The 13,507-nt window shown below is 37.7% G+C and overlaps 1 protein-coding gene across 3 annotated transcripts in view; it reads left to right on the forward strand.

The window, feature by feature from the left end:
• The window catches only part of DNM3 (dynamin 3), a 634,763-nt gene extending 622,703 nt beyond the window's left edge, over window positions 1-12,060 (forward strand). For all 3 annotated transcript variants that reach the window (XM_068986589.1, XM_068986590.1, XM_068986588.1), the window contains one exon: window positions 11,991-12,060. In XM_068986589.1, the coding sequence (XP_068842690.1) occupies window positions 11,991-12,060 (70 nt within the window). The remainder of the gene's footprint in view (window positions 1-11,990) is intronic.
• Window positions 12,061-13,507: the final 1,447 nt, after the last annotated feature.

The raw sequence follows: 13,507 nt of genomic DNA on the forward strand, positions 1-13,507 counted from the left end.
AAAGCCACAAACAACCAAGGCAGGCTCATCATGGCACAATACTTTCTTTTCTTTCTGGCTACTTTTTAGGCATCAGGGCCACATGGTAGGCAAATCCACAAACAACGAGTGCTCTAATTTCTGAAATTATTTTTTAACCATCCCCATAAACACCAGGAACTGCCCACTCCTGTTTTCCAGTCAAAATTATCAGCTCACATGAATTGTAGAAAGAACACATTCTATCCAAGGACCAGGGGGAAAGATGCTTAATTAAAATGGTAAATGGCAAAATTCTCAATTGCTCATGGTCAATGACAAGGCCAGGCCTTCTTGATTTTAATTGCTCAGACACATGGAGAATTCCAAATCTTCGTAAAGTCAGCATTTTCCCCCATTGGGATTATACATTGAAAAATGGGATAATACTGTTCTTGCTGCTGTTATGGGAACCCAGTAAATGTGTAGGCTAATATAAAATTTAGAAGTAAACTTTATCCTTTTTCTGTTTTGTTTTGTTTTTGAGAAAGAGAGAATAAGGGAAAGACTAGATAACCACCAACTAGATATATCACCACAAGTGAATCCCCAGGTGTCATTGGCAATTTTGGAACCCAAGAGAAAGGAAACCTCAGGTGGCTCTGAATATGATTTGGAAAATAATCTTATTTTACAATCAAATATGCCAGTTGCCTCCACCATGTAAATAGATACCTGTATTAAGTTTCAGATTTTCATGAGCAGCTTTATCTACATTTCAGTATATTTTACATTCATCTAGCATGAGACTTTTTATGATAAGAGGAGATGGGAAAGCCTTTTTTAAAGATATTTAGCAGCCGAGAGAATCTAAAATGGAATTATTCCACTTGGAAATGGATAATTATGTAAGGTATATTCTGTACCATGTGCATTTTTAAACTTTATATTAGGATTGCTTTTGAAGCCAATTTTAAGAGTGAATGCAGCTTTTCCCTCAAATAAATCTCCTCCTAGTCTCGTGTGCAAGTGTTTTCGCCAGAAAGTCTGCACTCTGCTTTGCCTTTTAGACCACCATTCATGGAGTAAAGCTATAAAAATAAGGAAAACGTCTACTTATTTTTAAAACAACTAGAATTTCTTTTTACTTCTTAGCAGTATTGGAAAGTATTTTAATAACTAAAATAATAAAACTTCATGTGAGGCCAATGCTACCTTAATTATTGCCTCTTGGGGTGGAAAATTAAGGAAACATTAGTAAATGTGTTAACTAGAGAAACCACTGCAGTAATTTCCCTCCACGTAACTGGGTCTAAAGTCACAATAAATCCATGCTGTACACATCCTTTGAAAGAAAGAAACGTTATAGTTTTAGCTGTAATAGTAGTAGTATCAGAACTCTCAGGACTGAAATTAATGGACCATAAAAATCCCTGCAATTCATCAGTGGACTTTGATTAACCTACTTAAATGCTCTCCAGTTCAGTTTAAGGATCTGTGATGAGGGTTGTTGATATGATTGCTTGATTTGTTTTAATATTTCAAACACTCTAAACTACCCCATTACCATCTTAATATTCTAAAACTAATAAGTATTTGGAAATTCATTTTGAAGCACCGTATCTGTGAATAAACATGTTGAAATCGTGTTTCTTGCTTTTGCTTAAATCTTCAGTGTGTGATTGATGACATCTTGTAGATTTCCCTCTTTTTTTGACTATACTCGCCTCCTTCAACCCAGGACCCTTTCCATTTGATATATAGTGTTTATTCAGTCTTGTGACTGAACAGCACATGGGGCATTCATACCAATAACCACTGTTACTGTGTTGTTCCCTTCCCTGTAGAGCAAGAAGTCTCAGCAAAATATTCTTGAGGGTCACAGGGAATCTTTGCAACTTACAAATGCTTTCCCAGTCTCTGTAGACTGCTCAGGTTTCTGTCTGTATGTTGTTATTTTTATCATTAAAGTTAACCTTTATATTTTTGTCTGTGGATTTCATACCACTTATTAAAGTGCATTTTGGGATACAAAAACATGGAGCTAGAATAATGAAGGTAGTGCTGACCACTGTCTTCCAGTCCAGAAAGCGATGTTAAAGCAGAAAGGCAAGGTTTTAGGACATTTGCCTTACTGCATTCTCATTGCATTCCTGCTTTGTACCCCCGTCCTTCTGATCCCTTTTGTCTCTAAGTTAGGCACTACACCCAATTATATAGGACAGTCTCCGTTGGTTACTTCTATCGGACACCTGCCTTCTAGCTGTGTTTGGCAGGCCCGCCGGATGAGGTAATAATCAGAAGAAAATGTTCTGGTTTTTTGGCCCCATCCACGTACACGATTATTCAAAACAGTTTTCTGTGAGTGAGAACAGAGATGCTTTGAGATCCCTTGGTCTAACATTCTGTGGGGGTGTGGAGGAACAAAACTGTAAACTTTTTTGATCCCTCTAGAAGAGTGGAAATATAAATTACATCTGCCTTTGCCCATCCTCTCAGTGATGGTTACAGACAGATATATGTAGAAATGAGAGCCTCTCGTTTGTAAACATTCTAGCTTGACTCTCCCCAGCCGTCTTCTTGAGCACAGCTCCCATGGTCATTACAGCAGTGTTTTCCTAAAAGCATATTTTGTGAACTATTTCTCCAAGATGATGGCAGTTTTTTGTAAGACAGATGCCTAAAAGACATATGGTTTTCATAGATTTTTCCGTCTAGACTAGCTTTATTTAGTGACTTTTGGCCTGAATTGGTCTAGTTAAAGTTTCTGTAGGAGCTTGTATAAAATTTTTAAATGTGGGCATACCATTAAGGTGTAAAACAAAAAGTTTGACTTCTTATTGGCGAACGATTAGAAGGGATTGGTTGAAAATTTCCTTCAGGTTAAGTAATTGTGATCATACTGTTCACCCACTTGTCCATCCCTCTCCCACAACACTGTCCAGAATGGAAAGGCTTACCCCCAAAATCCGGTAACTGTTAAATTCATATACTTCTCACTGTTTTCCTGAGTAAATTCTTTGTATTCCAGTTGATGTGTGTGAGTGTGTTAGAAAGCTGTAATTCTTTCTGCAGACTCTTTACATGGCCCAGGGGACTTATGATTCCTTGCCCTTTTAGCACCAGTTTTTACAAACACAGCATTTCTCTCATTTAAAAAAAAGCGTCCAACAAGCTGCATAGTAAAGGAGAAGAACATTCAGGAGTTTTTGTAGGACCTTCAAACGCCGATGAAGATTTAAAATGGCAGTTTTTGAGCCAATGTCAGAAGACTCATTTAGAAACAATATGATACTTCAAGAGGAAAAGAATAATATCTACACTTGCCCAGAAATCAACATTTTGCTCCCTGACACCACAGATCCGTGCCCAGTTTAACTGCATCAGAACACGGAGACTTGTGGAAGAGAGAAAGTGTGAGCCATTCTGTTTTCGCACTAAGCATTTCGTTGGACTCAGTCACATATTTGTTCACTGACATGGCAGCTTGCAAAGCACACCACCTCTCTGTTTTTCTGTTTGCTTTCAGTGTTTTTGTTTTTCAGGCTTGAACTCTAAGGCATGTTAGAGCTCCTCCTGCTGGAATTTTTTTTAATCACTGGGATTCTAATTAGTAAACGGTACCTCGTCTCCGTTTTTTCCTCTCGGACTGGTACATGACCAGAAAAATACGATGTGGTGCATTTAAAACTGGCTTTTTAATTCACTAGGTTTCACAAGTCAGGCAAAAATGAAACCTTGGTATGACATAAATCTTCTTTAAATCTTCAGATTCTTCATGCTCAATCTTTGTTGTTGTTACAAAAATAAGAGGAATTGGAAAGTTAACTTTTGCATCTATATGTCTAAGGTACACCTTTACCCCCTTTGAGGTCAGGCCCCAAGTCGGATACTCATGCCCAGAATGTTCTTGCTGTCTGTCAGAAAGGAGAAAAGGTCTTCCCCACCTTTCCAATGCAGAAGTGAATTTTACAGTTTCATAGAGAGATCCAGTGTTGTCTTTTTCCTCCCATCCTTGTTTCTTTTCATTTCTTCTCCCTGATTTGAGGTGACAAAGCAGTGTACATCTCAGAAGTAAAAGTTCGCCTCTCCCAGTAGCTGGTCCTTAGCACCTCCTTCCCAACCTCTCCTCCTTCCCCCAGATGTCTGAATTGGCCAACCCCCTCCCCTGGTGCCTGGTGTGGGAGTGAGGGGAAGGGCAGGGAGAAGAGGACAGAAGACGATGAAGAGGGTTAGAAATAGCTTTGCCCCAGCTACCATCAGTGGGACTAGGTTTCTACATCCATGCATGTAAGTTCTTAGATCTCTTTGGGGATTTCTTGAAAGAGAGAGAGAGGTAGAGAGGGAGAAGAAGGAAGGGAAAGAAGAGGAGAAAGAGACAAAGAGAGAAAAAAATCCTCAGAGGGGACACTGTGTAACTTCATTCAATAACCATGTGTGTGTGAATCTCTTTAAAAACCACCTCCTTTCTCTCTGTGTAGTTTTCTCATCACTATATTCCTCTGACCTTCTGTTTCTTTGCATACCTTTTAGTCTTTTTCTCCACCCAGCTTCTCTGTTGTCAGTGATATAGGACAGAAATTAAAACATAAAAAGGTCAGAAGTAATGGTTTTTAGGAATCATATTTTAAAACAAAAAAACCCTCAAAAACTTTGCTTTGTGAATTAGCACTTGGATTAAAACAAGTAGTTTTACCACTTGTGATAAAAAACGAGACATTTGATTTCTCAAGCTGGCAGTACTTTTTCTAGCTTTTTTACCCCCTTCATACATACTATCTCCCATCCCTGGAACGCCGGCACCCTCACCTTTTCGTTTTCTTCAAGCCCTTTTAACGCCCCAGCCTCTTTCCATCTCCACTCTGACTCCAGGTGTCCCTGAAGCGCTTGAGGCATAATCCTGTCGTTGCACTTACCCAGCTGTGAACACTGTTTACTTGTCTCTCTTCCCAACTCAACTAGAAATTCCTGGGCAGTGACTGTCTTTATTTCTGTACCCCTAACGCTTTATACAGTACCTAGCACATAAACAGGGCTTATTGACTGAATGAAAGAAAACAAAATGAGTTGATATACAATGTTTAATCAAAGTTTATTTTCAGAATTAGCCCAATATTTAGTGTATTTTAAGAAATGATTTAAACGCACACTTTCTCTCTTGTTTTTGTGCTATTCCTTCTGTGCGAAAACCTTGCCTGGCTAATTCTTTTTACAAATCATAAAACGAGCGGAGTTCATGTAGGCATATCATCCCTTAAGCTGCCTTTTTGCTGCAACCACAGAAGTGGGTTTATCTGTACCATCCTTATGGGTGGAACCCGAGTCAGACGTTTAAAATAAAGTGAAAGAAGTGTGGCAAGGTGGATTATATGACCAGTTATCTCAGAGACTAATTTATACAGTATATGTCTGCATCTTCAAATAAAAGTTACTGACTGTTTTTCCCCTTATGTTCTTATTTCAAAGTTCATCAGTTGATTCATACTTTCCCAATGACATACATTTAAAAATCATGGGTTCATTTTCACAGGGGAAAGAAATGCTGGCTCTAAAATGTAGCAAGAGTCATATTAGAGAATTTCTCTTGAATCCTTTAAATGTACTCCAATTTCTCTGTTGTTTCCAACATCTACTGTAAACTATTGGACAGTACTGGCTCACTCTGTACCAAAGCTAAAAGAGCCAGAAATATGCTGGACAGCATCCTATAGTGTTTTTGACAATTACGAAATATTATCTTCCATGTGGACAAAATCATGACTGTTCATAGCATTTTTCTGAACCTCGCCTTGGACTTTTTAGATATGCAAAACCTGTTTTTTTAATAAACGCTCAAATTAAGAAGCAAAGCACAATGCTGTGCTGAAATTTAAAAATACTGTGTCCCACAGTCTGCTCTCTTACAGCAGGCATTAGCAAGAGGAAGTCCTGGGTCATAGTTAGCTGCCTTTCCATTTCACCTGGAGGTGTGCTCCTGTCTGATTTATTCCAGGGCATGTTCACTTATTCATGTCCTTGAATTCCTGCTTGAGACACTGCCCCCTACAGGTGCTATGAAAGGCTGCAAGCAGGATAAGGCATACTCTCAGGTCATGGGAAGTTTATAATGTTGTTCAGATGATAAACTATGTATACATGCCTTAAACTTTGAAAAATGATGCAAGGATTAAGTTATTCAAGAGGGTGATGGAGAAGTAAGGCATTTCAGTTCCTGGGAAGGAGATACTATGGGCATCCCCCATTTAACTGACTCAGACGCCACCAGAGCAATTTTTGCCTGAAGCCACTTGGGAACCAAGCACAGCAGAGTCCATTGTGGGAGGCATGCGTCACGACTTTAGAAAGTTCAGAAGCAGTTTTTGCTTTTGTTCTCTAAGAAATTCATCCTATGTAGCCCTCAAAAAGGAGAGATACTTTACTTCTTGTACTTAGATAGACAAAACCCTTCTTTTTTATCTTTTCACCAATAAGATCAAATGACCCTAAATGCAATTACATGTAAATTAAATTTTGAAACCGTTATATTTTAAGGCTTTACCTATATCTAATAAGTAGAGCTTATGGTATAAATTACATATCCTTTTTATGCAAATAGCTGTCCTTGTAGGCAAATATAATTCCCCTAAAAGTATCAGTCTTTGATTTTCTTGAGGGTTTTTTATTTTTTTAAACTTGGGTCCACCTAACTGATTAGGCTGGGCTTCAGTTGTACCCTTTTCAAAGATGACATGGTTAGATGTGCTTAGTGTCTGCACCCACTGCCATGTTCATGAGCAAGCTTCTCTAAGCAAGTAGTTATTCTTCTGGTGATGACTAACAAAAAAAACTACTGTAGTATAATATCTCAGTCTTTACAAAATAAACCTAAAACCAATTTGACCCATGCTTGAATCTGATTTCCAAAGGTATCAAAAATTTCCACAACCATTTCTTCATCTTTCTTAAGATAGTTTTTCCCAGCACTTTCTCTTTTTTGCTCTGACTTTATCTGGCAAGTGAAATGAATTGCTAAAAAAGCAAGGACAAAATCATTTATTATGTCTTCAGACAGTTTTCAAAGCATGGGACCAGCAGCATTAGCATAATCGAGGAACTTACTAGAAATGTCTCACCCCTATAGAAAGTCTGTGTGGGACCTAGAAACCTCTGTTTTAGCAAACCCTCCAGGGAGTTCTGATGTACAGTCTAATTTCAGAGACATACCCTTAGAACATGCCCATGTGACTGCCCTATAGAAAAAAATGCTGGCCTGGGAGTCCTGATATTTTGGTTTAAGTAAGGAAAGGATGGAGCCTGAGCTACATAGGCCTAGTCTGGCTCACAGGCTTATCAGATAGATAAATCTCACTTTCCATCCTGAAGAGAAATACAGACAGGGGCAAAAAGACCAAGCCATGTCAGTAATTGGTGTTACGATGCACCCCTGTTAAGATCGGTCACCCACTGTGAATACTCAGAACCAGCTAATCCAGAGAAGAGCAAATGAAGATTTAGTTCTCCCATTCTTAGAAAAGAATCAAATGAGACAATAAGAGAATTGATTCATTCTTCTCTCTTATCAGTGTAGCCAGTTTCTCCCCAACCATGCCACCCACCCCATATGAACATTCGACTTTCTTACAAAATTTGTCATTGTCCAAAATAATGCACCCGGCCCATCCCTGCAGCTACAAATGCAACTTTAAGTATTACATCTTTCCCTTTGATTTGGAAGCAGAAACATGGCTCTTCTATCGTAACCATAAACCGCCCACACACCACACAGTGTTTCAATAAACACTAAGTGATGCAAGATGCTCCATTTCAATATAATGGGTAATTTAATGAAGCCCATCTCTGTGCAAAGTAATGGAGGAAAATCTGGTACAAAACAAATAACTCTGCTTGGCCCAAAACAAACTGTCTTATGAGGTGAATGTCTTTGGAAACTCTTTGAATGGTTAGGAACTGGACCAATGAAATGAACTTGAACAGTAAACCTTAAATGTTTTTCTGGTGTTGAAGTTGGCAAACATCTTAGCATTACTTATTAAGAAAATTCACACTGAACAACTCGATGCTCCTCTTGGATTGTTTCCTTTACAGATTATCAAGGGGTTATTGTTTAGAAATAAAATGGTGCTTATTTCTTCCAGAAGGCTTGACCAGCTCTTTAGGATTTTTAATTACTAAGTACATGTATGAGTTATTTTAACTTGATAGTAGGCATATTTTAAAGATGTCATAATTATTTTAATAGACCATGATGGAAATTTGATCTTTCTTCTTTTTCAATCATTAATTCACCACACAGGTTGCAGTGCCTATTTAGTGCCCTAGGGACTCCCTTAAAGTGCTCATAATGGATAGGTTCTCCTGATTTATTTATTTGAAAAAAAAAAAAAAAAGCTTGAGCCAAAGACAAAGCTGAGTTCTGGGATATGGTGATGAACAAGATAAACAAAAGACCTGGCACATAAGAGAAATTTGTATTTTTTTGCTTTCCTGCCTTGCCTTCTTTCTGCAATTGCCTATTATCGTTGACTTTGTTGCATCACATCAACACAGTCCAAAGACTGAAGAGGAGATTAAGGAGAAGTTGCTGTGCCATCAGAGTATTTCGATCTTTCTATTCTCTGTCTCTATCATTGAGTCCATCCCTTCCACCTCTCCACTTAATTTCTAGTTTCTTTAACCCCATTATAGACCTACATTCTCCTATGACTTTCAAATTTTATATGCCATGATTAAAATCATATTTGCCCCTGCTTTAACCACATTATTGTATTTTCAAGCTCTGAGCCTGAATTACAAAATTTTGCCTCATTTTTTCCACTTAAGATGGGGTGCTGTAGTAAAACCACTTGCATACTTGTCTTAGCCCATTTGTATTCCACTATGAATAGATTTGAGTTTTTAAAAATTATAGAGCATAATACAGACCACATAGTACATGCTCAATAAATTATACATGCAGTGCATAACTGGAAAGCGTGTTACAGATCGTCTAGTCTGAGTCTCCTATGTTATAGATGAGAACACTAAGGCTTAGAGAAGTTTAGTGGCTAATGATTATACAAATTGGCAGTTGAAGCTAAAATCCACATCTTTCAACTTCTGGGTAAACGTGCTGTCTCAAATATAAGCCTCTGACAAATGCTTCAAAAAAAGTTGCATTTCTGGCCTCATTGGACCCGCCCTCCTTGAGCTAGTCTATACTCTAGCCTGTCTCAACATCTTTGTGTAGGTACTTTTCAGTCATTCACTTGTTTGTCTGCTATTTAATAAATATTTATTCACTGTCTTCTAATCACATTATACTGAATGCTGAATATATGTAATAAATACAGAATATGTGGTCTCTGCACTCAAGAAATTTGCAGTCTACTGGAGAACACAGGCCATAAGCTAGTAAATACATAATGGCAAACAGTTAAGTGCTATGAAATGCATAAAACCATGAAGTGGTGAGGAGTGGTGGTTGGAAATTATTAGATGGTCAGGAAGTGCTGGGGTATGACATTTAAGCCAAGAACCAAAGAATCAGAAGAGAACTCAGTTGCATTCCTTGCTCTCTTGGCTACAACACTTAGTGCAAGCTATCACATATGCATGGAACAGTTTCTATCCCACCATGATACACTGTATTCTGCCCCTCGCTGCATTTGTCATTTCAAGTCTACTTTTTTCATATAAAATCCCCTAATTAAGTCCATCCCATTATTGAGCCTTCTGGTGGAGTTTTACTTTTCCAGGTTCAAATTCTGGCCAACTTTCTTGCTCCTCCTATAACTGCTAAAATGCTAAGAATATATTTCTGTAGGTTATGTGACTAACTATCAAACTCCCCGAGGAATGGCCTATGATTCAGTATTTATTCCAAACATCTACTAAACAGTTAAGCAGTCAAATATCCTGTAGGTAGAGTTTCTAAGAGTCTAAACTCTACATGCCATTGTAGCTGGTTTTGTTTTTTGTTTTTTGCTAGAACAGTGATTTATTTTTTAAAAATACCTTAGCATAATATAAAGACCAGTAGCTATCATAAGTATTCATAAGTTGTTTCTTACTTCTAGGAGTAACTTTCATTTATTCATTTGTCACATGTGCAATGAGTGAATGACAATCTCTGAGCTAGACACCACAAGAAACTGAAGATGGCTAAGACACAGTCCATTTCTGGTCAGTGGCAATAAATATATAAACCTAATTCTAGAAATACGTTGGGATGCTAGAGAAGCATCAAGATAGGAAAAGGTGGGTCAGAGAAGACTTCACCAAGGTGGGTGTTGAGGGAGGAATAAACAAAAGAATCAGAAGAGAACTCTGATTGAGGACATCATTGACAGCAGCTCCATGCTAAACACGCTGTGAAACACCTCAAGTGGACATGACCTCTGGCCTCTGGAAAGTTCACATCAAAGGAGAAAATGGCTGGGTTCAAAGCCAGGATGCAAGTTAAACATATAACCATTTCAAATGAAAATGAGCAGTATGCTAGTGAAAGAGCAGGTGTTTTTGCATTGTCATAAGTGAAAAAAATAACAGGAGGATTTTTCCCAGCAGGAAACTGCCCAAACATTTCTGGTGGTCACACTAGCTAGTAGCCTTTCTGTGGGAAAAGGACTTACTTGTTTACCCAAATTAAACAGCTAGTAGGAATTGGTTTAGTTCCATACTGTGCATATAAGATATCTGTAGTTACACTTTGAAAAACTGAGTGCTGCTTAAGTGATAAGACTTAGTGTAAGAGGTTAAACTGGCGTGCACCTTCCCAAGAAAAAACCTTTCCTCCACAGTTCTTTGGATATTTTTCAAGCACCGGAGGCAAAAGAAATTCCACTAAGCTCTATGAGTTTGTGCTTAAGCAGTTGGTACTTTTCCCGTTAACCAACGATACCTCTTTTGTTTTGATTTTTCCTTGACCATCTAATTTTATCTTATAGCTCTGGAATTTTTAACATTGCATAACCATTTTCTTTAGCTTTTCTAACTTCACTCCTTCATCCTGAAAAAAAGTATTTGATTGGATCAATTTTGTGTGTCCAATAAAGAAGAAAATTTAATGTTATGACAGTAATTCCAGAAAGGGGGTGAAAGGGCTCTTTCTGAAAAATATCAATGGAAGAGTTTTATCAAGAAGAAAAGTTTCAATTTTCAGAATTTGTTGAATTTTATTGGCTGTAAACATTACCCTCTGAGATATGATGTGTAAAGTCAAGTACACACATAAAAAGCTTATTAATACATTTAGGAAGTAAATGTATGGATTTAAGGAATAAAGAGTATTAGTTGGTATATAGCTGAAGATTCTCAGATACAGTAATATTTTATTATATGAAGTTTGTTTATTTAGAAACCTCAGGTATTAGAAACACCATCACCAATCAGAAAGTGAGCAATACTGTTACTAAAAATAAAACTTTTAGGACCCAAAATAGAAGCCAGAGCTCATGCAATTTACTCAGGGACTCACCCTGAGCCTGTTTATGCTTATTGTAGAGAACTCTAGAAAACTTGATTTTCTGATTTTCTAGTACCCAGTAAATTAGAAGTAAAATATAGAATATATTGGAGAAAGCTACTGCTGAGGGCAATGAGAAGTGATAATTAACATCCTGACAGGGGAGAAAAAAGAAAGAGGAAGAACATTACATAAAGGGGAAAAAAATTCAGACCTTTTTAGTCTCTGAGGCCTAAATACCTTACTAGTTGCTGGAGTGGGCATACTCTACTGGCTGAGAAATATGCAGTGTATTTCTGATGGCTTTTATTTTTTTCAGATGGCTTGTAAATGATTTAATATTTTTATTAGTAATGGGAGGGAGGACTTCAGTTTTTAGAAAGATTTGCATATGAAAAATATCTCATTTTCATTAAAAAATGCTGGGTGAGTGAAAAGTGACAGTATTAAGTTATTACAGATGGCAGCCGTTCCTGCTAGCCTGTTTGTGCATGAGCATGTGCGGGATGGCTCTTTCTCAGTATCTTCGGGATAACCTTCTAGTAGTTACTCTACTTGTTTCTTTACCTTTCTCTTTCTCTCTTTCTAGCCGGAGACCACCCCCATCACCAACTCGTCCCACTATAATCCGTCCACTAGAATCCTCCCTGTTAGACTAAACGAAGTGTCTGGCATGGCAGTTAATTACTAATGAATTTTACGAAAGCAAAATAGTTGATAACTGCTGCAGTTAATCATGAGTAGTCGCATGTGTGGACATCAGTAGGCAAGTAACCAGTTTGACTAATGCATTCACCACTCACCTTCATTGCTCATGGTATGTCAAACTTTTGGGGTTTGACTGTTGAAAACTGCTGACTCTTTAAGGTTTTGTATGTTGTATCGACCAAAGTAGGCTGTATAGCAGCCCTCTGCTTTGTGGACCATTGGCCTACCCTGACATATATTTGAAATTGCTTTGACAGGTTTCCCACATTACCTACCAGAGAGCCCATTCAGTATAATTCTTAAGAGATAAGAGATGGTGGGCTTAGACCTAAATGATATATACTTATTTTCCTGCATTCTGTTTTGACTGATGGAAATTATATTGTCTATTATAAATGTTTCTGCCTACTCCAGGATTACCTGTTTAGAACCTCTCTCCTTCCTCTTTATTTCATAAAACTGATAGGGAATAATTTTTAAAATTAAGATTCCTTAAAAATAAAACTTTTCCAGAAGGACAAAGTTGTTTGCAAAGGAAAAGTTGATGCATTGCTTGCTCTAGAAGGCTTCTCATGCCAGTGTGTTTTTGATTCATGCTAGAAGCATATTCAACAGTGAATCAAAGCTTGCTTTTTGGTAGTCAGTCAGTAAATTTGGCTAGTTAGTTTCAGAGTTTAAGGAAGAAGCAAAATATCACATCTCAAGAAGTATCTGGACAAATGTAATTTCTTTATTCACCTGTGTACTTACCTCCTCACAGATTACAGTGAAGGCTAGCATAGAAAATATTTAATTTTTTATATTGATCTGATTTTAGGCATGACTGACTACACTTTGACACTAATTCCATTCGATTTATTTAGTTAGAGCAAAACTATATCTCTCTTTCCATGCTAAATATGTAATTACCTAATGCAAAAATTTAGCCTACCTTTGAAACAGGTTAATGTAACTTTTTATCCATTCTAGGTTTCCTTAATAAATCCTGAGCCTTATTATAGGATAGCCATATTTTAAAAATGGGACCTCGCATGGAAAAAAAAGATGCCCCGGTTTAAGAGCAGAGCTCATTCTCCTGCAGTCAAACAACTTCAGGGTCTCTTTCCAGGTCCTTCCAGAAAACAGTTAAGGCATCAAGATTTAAAGCAAATTGGCAAATTCTAACATTTCTAAAATTTACAAGTACAGCTTAGCCTGGGGGTTAATAGTTCAGTCTCGAGGCTGACTTTTGGACTACCTAGGAGTAGATGATTAGCACGTAGGAAACGGCCAGCAGCCAACTGGAATTTTGTCTGCTAACTGTCCCCAGACGGCAGACCAAATATTCACTGCCTATTTGTGTCCCATGACACCATTTCATGTTCTGCAGAAGTAAATCAGGTTGGCCAACTGAAATGT

The sequence above is a fragment of the Capricornis sumatraensis genome, chromosome 14 (assembly GCF_032405125.1).
Source record: "Capricornis sumatraensis isolate serow.1 chromosome 14, serow.2, whole genome shotgun sequence".
NCBI classification, from domain to species: Eukaryota; Metazoa; Chordata; class Mammalia; order Artiodactyla; family Bovidae; genus Capricornis; species Capricornis sumatraensis.